The 16,055-nt window shown below is 44.9% G+C and overlaps 1 protein-coding gene across 3 annotated transcripts in view; it reads right to left on the bottom strand.

The window, feature by feature from the left end:
* Window positions 1–16,055, bottom strand: part of THRAP3 (thyroid hormone receptor associated protein 3) — a 64,468-nt gene that overhangs the window by 2,059 nt on the left and 46,354 nt on the right. For 2 of the 3 annotated variants that reach the window (XM_041738053.1, XM_041738054.1), the window contains 8 exons: window positions 12,027–12,932; window positions 9,802–10,515; window positions 8,724–8,896; window positions 7,857–7,968; window positions 6,731–6,815; window positions 4,655–4,842; window positions 1,947–2,142; window positions 1,355–1,498 (listed from right to left, as the gene is read on the bottom strand). In XM_041738053.1, the coding sequence (XP_041593987.1) occupies window positions 1,355–1,498; window positions 1,947–2,142; window positions 4,655–4,842; window positions 6,731–6,815; window positions 7,857–7,968; window positions 8,724–8,896; window positions 9,802–10,515; window positions 12,027–12,932 (2,518 nt within the window). The remainder of the gene's footprint in view (window positions 1–1,354; window positions 1,499–1,946; window positions 2,143–4,654; window positions 4,843–6,730; window positions 6,816–7,856; window positions 7,969–8,723; window positions 8,897–9,801; window positions 10,516–12,026; window positions 12,933–16,055) is intronic. The other variant, XM_041738055.1, reaches the window with a different exon arrangement.

The raw sequence follows: 16,055 nt of genomic DNA, 5'->3' as shown, positions 1-16,055 counted from the left end.
ATCCTCGTATATACCCTGTCATCGTCACCCTCCACTCTACAAAGGAACTTAGGGTGACTCCACGTCATTTCACATCCCCGTGGCCAACAACTGGCAGTGAGACCAAGGGCAAATGACCAGGTCACAGCCTCAGACCCAGGAGTGGCAAAGGTAGGACCGGAAGCCAGCCGCCCATCTCCGCTCTCCCCTCTGCAATTTCATGTAAAGAGGCAGGGTGGCAAAGTGGAAAAACACCCAGCCTGCACCTCAATCCTGCTCCAATGGTCACATCAGAGAGACGAGAGAATGAGAGTCGTGAGAAAGCACTTTAAAAACTAGGAGTTGCTGTTACGTCAGCCCGTCAAAAACTCTAGACCAACCCAAGTACACCCTCAGGCTGCAGGGACCAACTCAGCTAGAGGGCCAGCTGCTTCCTACCAGGACCGCTGCTCAATAGCCTAAATGCAGGAGGCCGGCAACACTCCTTCGGGTGGCAGACGGGACCAGGAGGAGCAACACGGCCATTAATGTCTCCCCCTGTGGCAGTGCCACTCTGGCACCTACCCTGCGCCCCACGAACTGTTCCCCAGAGACAGGGCCAAGGGTCCTCTCGGAGTCTCAGAGCAGCTCCAGCCGCCCCAGAAAAGTGAAGGTGGCCGTGCCGTCATCTACAAAACCGGTTTCCCAGCTGTGCAACTGACAACACAGACCCACACCAGCCCTTCTTGTGGGTGAGGAAGGCTCAGCTGCAAGTTTATCTTGGTTACAACACTCAGAGTCCCATCTGCTTGGACCTGAGCCTGCTTGTTGATACAGCAAGGCAGAGAACTTCCTCACTGGCAAGGTCAGCAGAGCCTAGAGGAGCCCCAACATGGGGGGCGGGGGAGGGCAGGAAGTGCCTGCTACCTGGGAGTGATCAGCAGCTCAGGTAAGAGAAGCCTTGGTGACTTCTATTCTGGAGATAAATTCCCTCCCTCGAACAGATCCAGAGCGGTCTTATTTTGTCACTCTGGCACTAGGGAGTGACAGAGTAAACTGGGGACATGGGGGAGGGTTCTGACTCCATCCCTGGATAAAGGCTGGAGGGAGGCCGAGGGCAGATTAGCAATGAGACAAGCTCACAGGCTCAAAATGCCAGAGCAACCCTTCTTGTGTCCTGGAATCCATACACGTCTCAGACGAGGCCCAGCTACCACCTGCCAGAACGCTCCTCTTGCCAGCTCTATACTGTCCCACAAGTACACACCCCCAGTGCAATACGCCTGCACACGCATTTCATCACGGCTCTGGACAGACCTAGTAAAGGGCCTCGGGATCAAGCCATGGTGTGGTGCCTGAGGCCCTCTGGCCCCTCCTGCTTATCCCAGACACATACCAGGTAATATTTCTTGCTCTTGGGCGTGTACTCAGGGTCCCATTCCTCCTCCCGGTTTCTCTTTTGAAAATCGTTGTTGCTGTTGTTGTTGTTGTTACCAGAGTAGGTGCCTCTGCCCCAGCCTCTCCCTCTGGCTCGAAACTGCTGTGGCAAGAAGTGGGGAAAAGAAGAAAGGACTGTGTCAGGAATGGACAAAAACCACCTCCTGCCTTCTGTTCAAATATTTTTCTGGCACAGAACAGTGGTCCTCTAGTCGATCTACTAGTTGACTGGCTTCTAGCCATTCCCTATCGGCTCAAGTCTGTAGCCCAGAGGACGAGATGGCACAAGGCCCTCGCCACAGACGCAGCAACGGTCAGGTAAGTGGGGAAATCTGGAGGCCAAAAGCCTCCAAACAGGCTTTCTAGGTTAAGTCATTACGAACAGAAAAATAACTACCAACAGAAAGTTTGGGGAAGAGGGGGCACCAGATTCTGGGATCTACAGCGTGGATTCCTTGTCATAGGGGGAAGAAAACTAGTCATCTGACAGACACGGAACTAGAGTGGGGAGGAGCAGAGGCTGAGAGAAGGGAGAGGAGGCAGGATCTTACAAAGGTCCCTCGAGCCCTGCCGCCTCTTTCATTTGGACCCACGAAGTCCTTGGTCCCTAGTCTTGACTTGTCAAAGCCTGTGCTGCTCTCTTCCCTCTCCTCCGTCTCTTCAGTGTACTCTTCCGCTTTGTAGGAGTGGGACGACTGGGAGGAAGAGGAGGATGACCTGGACCGGTCTCGTGCCCTCCGGTGCTTCCTAGAAGAGAAGAGCCAGGGATTGGAATCACTTGGTGCTAGGAGACAGCCTGGGGTCGGGGCCGGGGCCTCGCTGGTAAGCCGCACAGGACAGTCCGGAGCGCATCTGTGATGAGGACAATGAGGACGAGCAACCTCCAAACTAACCCCCAACTCACCCACCCAGGGTACCCACCCTCTCAATCCTGAGTCACGTCCCGTGATGCATCTGTGTGTCAGCCGGTGAACACGGGACATGCACAGCAAGAGGAACACAACCTGGCCCCGTAGAATACACACGCATGAACCAGAAAGGCAGAAGGACGCTAACACTGCATCAGGAGCCACGACGTATCTGCAACCACTTGTACTGCCACTTGTTTTGTGCTTTGTTACTTTAGTTCTCATAGACAGAACACTATCTGCCTGATGGCCTGTCCTGAGGACTGAAGCAACGACATGCTCCGACACAGGACAGTGGCGTAGCAGGCCAGCAGTAAATGGCAACTACGGTTATCCAGTATTTATAAGAGCTGAGCAGAGCAGAGAGAGCCTGGGTTCAGACCTTTCTCTAATTGTACCACGACTCCACATACCATCTCTCACTGAGCTCAAACCTGGTCTGGCAAAACTCTTCCCAGAGTGATTTCCCTCCCTTCCCTTCATCGGAGAGAAATTACAGACTAGGGCAAATGAGCTTACTACAATGAGTCACTGTCTATGTACTAGAGTCGGTGCCAGCCCTGCCATGTGCTAATGGAGGTTACTGGCGGCCTGTAAGGTGGCAGGAAGGCCAGGCTTCCAGCAGTAGAGGACGATGTACGGGGAGAAACTGGCCAAGTGCCAGGAACCTCTCTCTCTCTCACCGTCCTCCTCCATCATGCAAAGCATCCTGCCAGCCCTCTCTCCCACCACACTCCCCGGCATTTGAGAAGCTCAAGAACTTAAATACTGAAACCCTAGTGGCTTTTTCTAGCATTTTCTCACAAACTGGGGAATTCAAAGTTATTGTCATAGGATTTTTATAACTCAGATGTGGAATTCCTGACTCCTATAAATCAGTGCTATTTTAAGAGGTTTTAATAAAGAAGACTCCACAGTTGCCTGGGTGGCTCCATTGATGAAGCATCTGCCTTCAGCTCAGGTCACGATCCCGGGGTCCCTGGGTCCTGGGATTGAGCCCCGAGTTGGGGTCCTTGCTCAACAAGAAGCCTGCTTCTCCCTCTTCCTCTGCCCCTCCCCACAGCTTATGCTCTTGCTCTCAAATAAATAAAATCTTAAAAGAAAGGGGGAAAAAAAGACTCCAAATGGCCCTATATTTGAGTCCCAGCACACCTTTTATTACTTGTGTGACCTTGGTTGAATTATTCTTCAGTCATATGAGAAACAGTTCTTGTAAACTGAGGTATGACCCATGATGAGAACTATCATCTTTCTTCTTGCCCCAATCAGAGAATACTAAGGTTTCAAGGTTACACAGCAAGTCAGAGGCAGAGGCATGTGTTTCAGGGAAAGGAATAAGGATCAATAATCCAGACCCGACCCGGAGATGTTTGTGGGGTTCTGCTTCTTTTCCACCAGGAGCAGCGCTTAGGACTACTGTACCACCACTTCCGCTCCCTGTTGACCACTATCAGGCTCCTTATCAACAGACAGCCCTGAAAGCTGTCTCCCAAGGTACAAGGGCTCCCAAGGTACAAGGAACAACGCAGACAGGGAGACAAAGTGGAACAGAACATCTGTGTTTTATGTCAGCTGAGAATTGTGTCATCTTAGAGAAATCATCATGAGCTTATCTTTCCAATGGGCAAAATGGGTACCACACCAAGTGTCCAACTTATCTCAAAGGATTGTTATCAGGAAACGGGCACGAAAATGGTTTCCGGCCGAAGTTCACAAACAGCAAAAGTGGTGCTGCTTCACACTACTCAAAGTGTAGGGCTTCAACTCTTCCACGTTTAATGAGACATGACTGAAAAGTCATGGAACGTTCACAGATGTAAACAGAAATGACAAGACCTTGGCATGAATGCTGCCCTATGAACTTCGACAATGCTACCTTTGTTTAAAAAATATTTGGAACACCTCACTTGGAAGTGTCTGCGAAACTAGTTCTTAAAAGATGACCAATCTTGTCCTATCTAGTTTCATCCTATTTCTTTGACAGAACAATGTTATTAACTAGCCAACAGCATGGAGCCACTTCTAAAACAATCTCCCCGTGAAGATTTGTGATGAAAAAGAACCTATCAAAGAAAATGTCTAACACAACCCAAAAGAAATGCCCAAGTGCTTTTCCACTCTGTCCCTATAGCCAAATTAAATGCCCATCTACTAGGGGGCTTACTTTGATGCAGAAGTTCTGTTTTCAAGCAGGAACCTTACTTGACAGGTACATGGTATAAAAGAAGACACTGCTATCATCCCTAACCCTGAACTTCTCTGGCCTGGGTAGTCTGCTACACAGTCCAAAAGGAGCAGACAAGAGAACTCATTCAGGAGGGCTCTGAATGAGGTAACAGGGGCTTACGTACTTCTGCTTCTTTGATCCTTTGTGAGTTTTCTCTGTTTTCTCAGCTGATCTTTCCCTTGAGTGGCTTGAGTCTCGGGAATCCACTGATTCTCTTGATTTACCTCGTTTAAGATCTCTCTCCTTATGTTTTTTACGACGTTCAATATCAAGGCGGAGATCAACAGGATCATCTTTGTATTTTCCCTCAGCCTGCCAAAAGAGACATCAAAATTAAGGTTTTTGGGATTCAGGGCTGCCAATTCAACCACCCCACAAGTTGTGGTTTCTACTCCAATGGAGCGGTGCAAAGGAAGCACTACAAGTGTTAAGCACCTCACCCAAGCTTGGGAGGGATACAAGATATCCCATAGATGTCCCTTCCTGAGGGTCCCTCACAGAACCCAAACCAGTTCTCTAAAATGATGATGACTGCCTTCTGAAAATGCTAAGACACTGATCTTGCCTGGTTTCCTCTGTGGCCCAGTGATAACACTGGCTAGCCTACACGCTGAGTAGGCCAAAATCAGCTTTAGAAGGTGGCTGGTTAGGCTGACTCAGGCCTAGTCACCACCAAAAGTGGAAATGTTGGTGTCGTGTCATCCTTCCCTACCTACACTGTGGCAACCACCATGGGTTTATCCTCTCCTTGGAATTAGCTCTGCAACAGACTGTGGGACTCTTTGGCAACTTTAGTTATGTTGAGAAATTGGTTTAGAAAAGAGGGAATCTCAAAAATCACAAGGGAGAATTCACAAGTGGCAATCCAGGTCGACATTTGTCTTAAAAAGGAAAAAAACACCAGCAAAAAAGGGAAAGCAAACTCCCTTTTTGCTGACTTCCTTAGTAAGTCAAACCCCCCAGGGCTGTGCATTGCGGATACAGCAACAGAGGCACTGTGTGCCCCAAACCAGAGCAAGTGCTTTCCACAGCCCTAGGGACACTCAGAGCTCAGAAGGCCAGGTGGATTCAAGGACATTAAGCATGAGGACTTGCCTCAGAAGAAGTAAAACCTCCCTAAAAGAGGAAGGAATGGGCAGTTCACTCCATATTAACATCTCACACAAACTACTAAGCTTTTTGATGAAATAAAGTTTATTTTTATCGTCTTCATTTTTGAGAAGGAATGAGGACTCTATACCCTCCAAAGACCCAGAAAAGGGGCAGGTGCTGCTCCGAGGCCGTGCACCCACAGCACCTCTATGGAGTAGGCCCAGGAGGCTCAGAGGGTAAGCGCTCTTCTGCTGTCTCAAAGCCTTGCATTTCACTGGGTCAGTGCCAATCTGGTGGGCACGTGGAGAAAAAGAAAAGGGGGACGGGAGAGAAGAGAGACTGTGAAGAGGGCCTCTCGTCACATTCAACTATCGAGACAAATTCGTTTGAAGACCTGAAGAGTTTCTTTAGAAAAGGTTTTAGCAGCACTGCAAGAGCCATCTTTAAGTTTCAACTACATATGTGAATGAAAGTCAATAAATACTAAGAGACTTAAAAAAAAAACAACCAAATCTATTATTTCATAGTAAAAGATTGCATACAAGCTTTAACCTCTTAATAACTATGTTTGCGTGCACATCATTGCAAATGTAGCTGGGCTATCAAAATAATGTTTAGCTTTAAAGTAACAGTAACTGACAGATGATAAATATGGTACAATGTTAGAAAAAAAACTGGACTAGCTGTTTAAAACAGTCTACCATGTTAAGATATGAATATTTCACTCTCCTCTGACATGCATGTCTTTTTGAAATCATGGTTGGAAATAGTGCATGTAATATAGTTGATTTGATAATACTTACAAGCAGAAAAATATCACAAAAAGTTTCTTCTCTCATCATGGGCACTTGTTCCAAAACTCCTCTCTTTTTTTTCTCAATCTCACCTCAATAGACTTTGGGGTCATTTACCATATTCTAACCACTTCACAAAGGTTGTTGATACATTTAATAAAAATTAACCCTTTGTAGTTCATTTTTAGAATTATGCCCATCCTTAAAAGAAAAACACAAACTTAAGTAGAGAGTAATTTAAACAAACACATTTCTGTCAAGTTCATGCCCAACGCACTCATTTTGTTGGAATTACGATCAAAGCAACAGTTCACCTTGTAGCCAGGTTCCCGTGGACTTTTCATTTCATCATGAGCCAAACCATGTTTTCTGAATGTACTGGGAGAAATGTCTATCCTCCTGAAAATTGAAAACAGAAAAATTGTTTAACATCCCATCATGTGAATATACTACTGGTGATATTTTAGTTCCTCAGCAGGGTAATAAAATCCATTTCATTATGTTTCATAACTTACACACACACACATACACGTACGCATAACTTACATTCTTTGCCTATATATTTAGACTCTCCCATAGGCATGTTTGTGTGCACACACACCCCAACTTCTCAGTCAAACTCAAACTGAAGGAACTTCTTACTCCTTCCCAGCACTGTTACAGCCAGGAAGGACTCACCTACACCCACGCCTATAATCTCAAGTTCACATCAAGACTATCCATGCCCTGCTAACCTCAAAGAGTAGTTTTCGTCTTGGGCATAAGAATATAATGGCCCATTATTTATCTGTGAGATAAGGTCTAGGTAAGAAAATCGCCTGGCACATACATGCATCCCAAAGACCCAAACCCAAGACTGTTGTAGAAACATGGTTCTCTTACCTACTGCCAACAGGTCTAATAGTTGACTATTACGAAATTAAAGATAGAGACAAGTGTGTCTCTAGACAAAGCCCCTGTTTGCTGAACACCCTCCCACAACTGAACGTGGTGGTATTCTTTAAATCTCCTGGGCTTTTGAACCCTTAGACAAAAATCCTACGTGCTCTCCCACCCACTGGAGTTCTTCCAAAGGAAGAACTGGTATATGGAACACATGTGTTGCTTAAAGAAATTTAACATTTACTCCACCTATGGAAAGTTCACAGTGGTCTCAGGTTACCATTTGCCAGCTCCCAAGAATACAAGGATTCATCTATATCAAAAGGCCAGTCTTCCTCAGGCCCAAAGTGGGAAACTAGTCATCAAGGCATGTTCTTTTTTTTTTTTGACATGTTCTTTCCACTCAAACTACAAACGCTCACTGCTATCCTAACGTCTGGAGAACGTTTACCCTAAATTCTGCTGCTAAGGCACCTCACATTAACAAAAACAAGCTGAGTTTATTATCTAATGAGCAATCTTTTGTGGCTACCTCCAGTGTAAGGTCAAAGTCCTCACCTGTGTATCTCTGGGCTTTTCTTGTTTTTAGCTGCCTCCTGCTCAGTTCCTCTCTTTAGGTATTTAGTAAAGCGCTCATGCAATGTCATTCCTGAGGACCCAAAGTGATGCTCTGTGGGAATTCAAAGAACATATTATGCTACCAAAGGCAGACACAATATTCAACTCTTCTGCATGAACCTGCAGCCACAGAGATGTGACTCCAGTAGTCAAATCCATGTAACACACACACACTGAAAAAAGGAAGGAGAAACGGCTGGCTCAGATACAATCCAGTATCGGCCACTAGATTTCCATTGCTGCTCCCTTGTCTTACGAGGTGGATACAAGGAAACCTAGAGCTTACTTCTCTGTGAATCACAGCACCACCTCCCACTGGAGTTTAAGTTTCAGGTAGAACCTGTAACTGGCCCAACCCGGCTGCTGTTATCACTCCTTCCCACCACTCCCCAACCTGCCCACCTCAGTTTGCCCAGGACATGGTAGGATAAGGTGGAGAAGAAATTCACACAAGGTCTCTGAGAGACCTCTAGAGGCTTTCCAGCTGTTAGGAAAAAAGACAGAGATGCTGGAAAAGTCACTTTTCATACTTCCTTCTTCAAGCATTTTGAACCTTATGTGAAGGATTTTTACCTATTCTCATGATCACAGGTTACTAGCATTTCGAAATGTTCAACTCTATAATTAAAAAAATGGAAACAACTCCTTGGAAGGAATTTCCTTTGAGCCAGTCCTTGGCTTCAAAGGCCTTTTTGATGAGATAAAGGGTCCCCAAAGGCTCCCTTACGCAGCCACTCATCCCTCTGCTTGTGGCAGAGGAAACTAGCCACAGAGAGGGAGCCGGCAGCAGGCTGGGTCTGCACTCACCTTTTACGTGGTGAACAATGGTCACTATATGCTGGGCAAACAGTTCAGAGGGGCTCCGCTGAGACTGAGCTGACTGTATGTGCTGGAAAATGGAACGAAATTCCTGTTCCTTTTTGTTGCTATGGACTAGATCTCGACAAAGCTTGCGTTCCTGAGCCAATAAGCCACTTGGTCTGAAAAAGAAACATAGGGAGGCCCAGTGTAACAAGATATACAGAAAGTCAAAACATTTAAACCCTAAGAATGCAATGCTTTTTTTCCGAGTTTTAAACTTATCCCCAAAGCTGCTTTTTATTTCCCACCCAAGTTCAAAGTAACCTCAGTGGACCATTGACTGTGGGAAAAGGTATCCAAAATCTCTCTCCCTCCTTTTCCCCCTGGGAGTCTTTAGAAGGAACAGACAGGCTGGGTAAAGTGCTGAACTTCAAGGACTGTTTTCAAAGTCACGGCGGTTTTAACACACACGACAAACGGAAAAGTATTTTAAAGATCAACTAGTTTGGCCAGCCAGGGTCACTGGCTCAGGGAAGGGACACAGTGGAGTGAGATGTGACCAGAATGCTGCTCGGGTGGACTTCCAACAGGATGTCAGCCTGGGCCCGAACACTCTCAAGTTTGGCCACGTACCCCTCCCCTCAGCCCTGACGTTAATACTGGGATGCTATTTGATGGGAGCCTGTAATAACAGACTTTGGTAACCTAGCTAAGAATGGAGAAATAGATTCTGGAAGGCTCCAGAGGCAAAATCACCTTAAGCACGGGGGGGGGGGGCCCCACATGATGAGACAGGGAATGGGGTAGTGGATAAAGGTGGGGACCCAACAGCCAGAAAGCCTGGCACTGAACGCTGAAAGGTGCTTTACCATCCCCAGGATATTGCCCCTGACATGTAACTGCTCAGTGACATGCACTCCTCCACTGAAAACAGGTGGACGTTATCAGCACCGAAACTTGGGATAGTAGGGGAAATACAGGAGGAGGAGGGGACCTGGCCTGGTTCCAGAACATCCCCAGGGAGAGGGGTTAGGAGATGCCCCTTGGACCACTAAAGCCCCAAGGGTAAAGCACTACATCTTACCTTGCAAGGTCCTCATCAAAAGAGTCCATCCGGACATTGACCTGGGCCTCTCGAGTAATGGAAAAGGAAGACTTCCCTGTGGAAAAGTCTCCCTTGGCTCCTAGCTTCTCCCGGCTCTCAGAGGTCTTTCTCGGGGGAGGTGACGAGCTTTTCTCCTGGACTGCTTTGTAAGCGGTCACTCGGAAATTCTTTTCAGGCACGAACCCTCTGTGCCCACTTTCGGTTCTCTTGGGCCCTCCCCGATCCTCCTTTTTGGATCTCTCAGAGAAAGATTCCTCCTCCAGCTCCTCTGTTTTCCTCTGCTTTTCCTTCCCTGGCGGTGCATACACCAGGCCCTCCCATTTGCCTGACTTCTCCTCCTCCTGGTTTTTGTTTGCACCTGCTATGACTTTCGACATAAATTTGGGTTCATCATCAAACTCCGATTCCTTCCTTCCCTTAGCTTTGTCCTTATCTTGATCATCCATGTCGTCCTTATGGAAGTCGGCCATCTTCTTCTCAAAGTCATCTCGAAGTTTATACCTTTTGGGAGACTGGCTACCCCGAAAAGACTTCTCGGTATCAGTTTTGGGAGCAAATGGATCAGATTTCATTTTTATATCACCCAAGCCTGTATCAGAGAAGCTCCCTTTCTCTTTCATTTTCTCTTTATCGGTATTGGTTTGTTTCTGCTCCTTATCTTTTCCATTCTCTGTCTTCTGTTCTTCTAGGTACCTAGTTATGAAAACACAAGGGAGACACAAAAGAGGCTCTTTCAGCACCTGATCTAAAACAGCACCATTTGGTCTTGTGTTTTTGATTCTCTGAACAAACATCTTGTGGATTCCAATGTTACCAAAGGATTTTCTACTTGGTTACTTTCTAGTAATTTCTGAAAAGTGGTCCTCCACAGATCTATGAACTTGGATGCCATTTAAGAGAAAAATACATGGTCCGCAGAGTTGTGTCTTTCAAGAGCAACCAAAAAGAAAACAGCAAAGGTAACTTTTAGGATACTAAAAAAAAAACCTACTTACCTGTAAGTGGTCTAGGAAAAAAAAAATTAAGGTCTTATCCAACCTTCACTCAGTCACTTAAAATCTGCTTTCAGCAAAGTTAATATAGAATGTTCAACCTTGGACTGTTTTTGCTTTTATACAACTCACATTTGGAAATACAAGTCTCAAAAGAGACTTCGTGTTTGCTTCAAGTCACCTAGAAGATCTAAATATGAAATATACTGCGAACACAAATAAAAACAAATACAAGTTAATGGGGGAAGGGGGCAAAAACCATCCTACTCGTTCTTATGGAAAAGCAGAGCTCATGCCCGAGTCTCCTAATGAGACTCCCGTCCCGGAAGGAACCACACTTACACTTTAAAGCAGAGTTACTGAAGGCTCAAAAGTTCAGAGGCTGAGCATCTCATTTCTACCATAATGAAGAAAGTCAAATTAAGTTACAGCTGCATTACTATGGCAAGGGACAGCAGGGAATCAAAGAATATGCTAATAAGGGGAGGAGCAACCACCTGCCCCGTAAATCCCTCTTGCCAACCTGGTCCCAATGCAACTTCCTTGTTCCATCTCTGCCATCCCAATCCATCCAACCACACAAACAAAGATTCAGGTTCCAACTCACCGTGTCCCCCAGAGCAGAAAGACAGAAGCACGGTCCCGTCCTCTCCTAACACGCAGCCTGGTTGGCTTCTACTGGGACACACACCCACCTTGTGATTTTAAAACAAGGGCTTCCTGGACTAAGCCTCGGGCTTTCCCATTGTGCCCAGTCTCCTCAACTGGAGGGTGTGAGGGTACGAGGTGTAGCTCTTCACCATGGTGGGCTGATGCAGATCGATCACAGTAGATGGTGGGTCTACAGGGTCTAACAGCTCCAATGGCCACTCATTTTGGCAAAGACCATATTTTTTTTGATAGCTGACCCACAAATCTCTACTGTTCTCTGGCTTACATTGGTAGAATCCAAGGCAAATTTTAAATGTGAAAACATCATTGCAGAGCAGTCTAAAGCAACTTTATGCTGCAATACAAATTCAGGAAGGTAGGAAAGCTAGTGTTAAGCTAAAGTTTTCCTTGGGTGGTGCTTTTCAAGTTTGCTAATGCAGAGTTTAGGAGACGGGGATTACCTTATTACCATTAATCAGAACTCTAACTTAGATCACATTACAATTAAACTGCCGGCTGGTGAGATAAAAACATAACCAGGCAGGGGAAAGAGATACTTGCCTCTTTGTATAGGCTGCTCCTCCTGGAGCAGTAGACTCCTCCTTCTGAGATGAGCCATACGTGGAGCCAGTGGCCGGTGGACTCTTACCCACAGGGCTCTTTTTGGATGGACTCAAGGACCCAGAGCCATGATCGAATGGACTTTGGTGTGTTCCAGCCTGGTACCCAGCACCACTCTGCAGAGTTGAGCCCATCTGGGATGTGCTGGAAAGTGGCGGGCTAGGTTTTGGCACAGGGCTAGGACGGGGTGAGCGCCGCCTCACCACCACAGACTGGAGTGGGCTTTTGAGAGCAGGGCTTCGCTCCCGGGGACTCAACTCAGAAACTGCAGAGGCCCGTGATGCAGAACCAGCACTGTAAGTGGTGGCATCTGGCCATGGTTTCGAGCTGTCAGATGCTTTTGTATCTTGAGAGGTGCCTCCAGAGAATGTCTGCTCCTTGGCCTCATCACCTTGGTTATCCCCGGCAGCCTGAGATGGCCGGCTATCCTTGGAAGAGGACTTTTTCTCCTTTGCAGACTTGCGCTTAGAAGATTCCACTCGGCTGTGGTTGGAGGAAGAACGAGAGGATGAGGAGCGCCTTGACCTGTCAGAGGAAGACTTATCGGAGTTTCTAGAATGGCTCCTGGACCTTGGTGAAGGGGACCTTCTCTTTGGGGACCGGGATCGGGAACGGCCCCGACGAGGACTGTATGCTTGCCGGTAATTCTGCCAATTTGAGCGGTAGTTTCCATAGCCACCTCGGTTATACTGGCCCCACGGATAAAAGCCTCTGTTGCGCCCACGGAAATAATAGGGCCTTCTGTAGCCTCTGTTGTGACCTCGGAAATCCCGATTCTGATATACTCTTGGGTGATTTCTCTCTCTGTTATGAGCTGGAGAATATGATCTCGAACGAGACCTAGAACTGAAAAGGGGAATGGGGGAAATATTTGAATCTTTGACACAAGCCTTTTAAGAAACACCTGCCAACAAAGAGGTATAATAGTTTGAAATCTTGTTCTTAGGTATTTCCAGTTTTGTTTTCAAAGAAAGGGCACAAACTTAAATACTTAATCCCACTGCTGACCCACATTAAGTACAAAAATATAGACTGAGAATCACTTAAATGATTCACCGAGACTGCTTCATTAATACTGTAGCACATTTTAAACAAATATATTTCTACAGTGACTAAAAGAATATCAAATGCTCTTAATGTAGCTAAGTAAGTAAAACCACTTTATACAAACTGCTTAGTTTCACAGAGGACTGTACACATCCCTTGGTCACTAAGTCAGAAGAATACAAGCATGGGTCCGTAGACACAGCTGCAGACTGTGCAGGTCCTCTGGCCTCTATACTGGTGTAACACCCTACTCCTCATCCTATTCGGTCCTGTCTGTGCAGTTATTTTTCTTAGATTCCACTAAGACCCAGGATTGTAAATACACAGTTCTTTTTTTTTTTTTTTTAAATACACAGTTCTAATCAAAGAACACTTAAGTAGGAACTTGGACAATGCAACTGCTCAAAGCTTAAAAGAGTTCACTGTAATCAAGTCAGCAAAAGATAGAAATAATGGTTTTTGACTGAAGACCTGGAAATGGTCTCACCACTCAGGTCAAGTTTCTGTTGTTGATCTATAAGATCCTACCTAGGTGCCACAAGAGGGCACCATCTGACCATAAGACATCCAAGCACACACCAGGTTATTCACCAAAGAAACTACAAAATCACCCCTCTTCCCATATCACTACCCACACATCTTTCTTCAAGTCAACCATAAGGCCTAGTGGTGTGTTCTTCATTCAACAGTATGGATCTATAATTGGGCAAAGGCACATTTTCAGGACCACCAGGATTCAACAGTGACCTAACATTGTAAAAATTACATGTTTATGAATGCTAGGCCTGTCAATGACCAGGAGGTTTGTTTCCATCAGAAAGCCAAAAACTGTTATTTGTTGGTATAAAAATCTCCTGGGGTCTTTGGATACCTGATGTGCCTTGTCAACTATGATACAGATCATTCACATTAACCATTATTCCTGAGTAATTACGTAAAAATTACTTCCTTCCAAAAATATTTTTTCACATTTAGAATAAAAATCCTTCGGTTAATCAGAACTTTTCGTATTAGACCTAACTAATGTATCTAATGTATTTTTGTATTAGACCTAAAAACGTATGTTACATTTTGTTTGCTTGTTTTATAAATAACTACATTCAGCACATGTGAGAGATCTTAACAAACGGTGTTTATTATTTATGAAGAAATTTACATTTAATTTAATCTGAGGGAGACAAAGTGGGATTGATCTTCCACTACTTATTACCTATGGTGCTCAGTCACACTGGCAAAAAATGCATCATACTGCTGGTTGTTAACAGTTGCTATTTAAGTACAATTAAAAAAAACTTACCTTCCATACTTTTCATTCGAAAACAGTAACAATATAAGAAAAGAAGGAAGAGGCAGATGCAGGCTATGAAACTGACCATGACCCGATTAAATGGCTATACTTGAGGGAGGTGATGCACCACCAGCACTAAGGAGGGTTTAATTCATGTTCCCATCCTCAGAGGCTACTGCTGCTTCTGTCACCAATTACTAGTGAGGGCCCTGTGGCATACTGCATCCAAAACCCGCAGTCATTGCACAGATGCAGGAACATGAGTCTCTGCAGATTGCAAATGAAGTTATTTACGAGAAGTCACTTAAAAGGATACAGTCTGTGAAATACAAGGAAAACAATCAGTTTTCTCCAATTCTGTAGAACTCAGCAGTTAAGTTAATTTAAAGGCATGGTTTCTCAAACTCTGGATAGTATACTTTCCTTGTAGGAGAGGGAAAACAAAAGAAAAAAAAATCATGGAACAGATAAGCCAAAATAAAAATTGAACATCCAGTGGCAAATTTATCTGTTTCTAAAAAACAGAGATGTCAGACTAGAGTCGAGTATAAAAACATGTTTTCTAGTGGAGACAATCCTCCAAAATAACAGTCTTCTCAGCATAAGATAGCACGTAAAGTGGCTCTAAGAACTACCCCAACACATACTGCCCAAGATATTTTTCCCTCGTTTGCCAAGTCAATGACCATGCCAAATAATCTGTAGAATAAGAAGAGATCTATCTAGACAGATCTGCCCAGAATTCCAGTTATCACAGATACTTCAGAGCTGGTTAGCATTATTCAATTTGGTTTGTGTCTGTTCAATTCTGTCACTCAGTTTTGGTTGTATAGCTTCTAGTTTTTGAGTCAATTACTTAATTCCCATTTACTTGATTAAGTTTTACAGTGTTACCTTTCAGAACCAACTCAGCTAACCTGAAATTTAAGTGGCCCAAATCGAAAGACTCTGGGTGCAAGGGAGGAGGAGTTACTACAAGTCACTGTTCAACTCCATATCTTGATAGCAACTTCCTAAGATAGATATAAATATATTTAGTAGGTTTTGCTATTCTTTTTTCAGGGAGGTGAAAAGTGGGATAGATTTTTACTTATATATAGACTCTCACATAACTGGGCAACAATCTCTAGCCTACGGCTTGAACTAAGTTTGGTATAAAAACGCATGCTCAAAAAACAGAAAAGGCCATGACTCATCCTCAAGGTGTAATGTTATCTTTAAAAATAAAAAGATCTAGTGTTTTTGTTTGAGGGAGAGACTCACTATATTCTACTTTATATCAGATTCATTAATATTTGTGCATGCCAACTTTTTACTCACTCTCTGGTCTCAAATGAACTTTTAGGCAGGCCTCTCACAGATTCTGTTTAAGAATTACACCTTGTTCTTGTCGGGAAGAAAAAAAGAATCCCACCAAACATCTCTTTAAGATGTTTTAGAAGGACTACAGGACAATGGGAAAAAGAATGCAGCTTAATAGCTACTTTTCCTGAGGTTTAAGTTTCATAATCAGTTCATTTAACAAAAAAATTCTAGATACTCATGTGAAATAAAGAGCAGGGGGGTGGTTTCCAAGTGGTGAAACTGGAGAGACTGGACAAAGTATATCTCCTTGCCTGGTGCAATTATGACGA

This window comes from Vulpes lagopus, chromosome 23 (assembly GCF_018345385.1).
Source record: "Vulpes lagopus strain Blue_001 chromosome 23, ASM1834538v1, whole genome shotgun sequence".
NCBI lineage: Eukaryota > Metazoa > Chordata > Mammalia > Carnivora > Canidae > Vulpes > Vulpes lagopus.
Note: the sequence above shows the minus strand (reverse complement) of the source record. Positions and strands in the feature narration are given on the sequence as shown.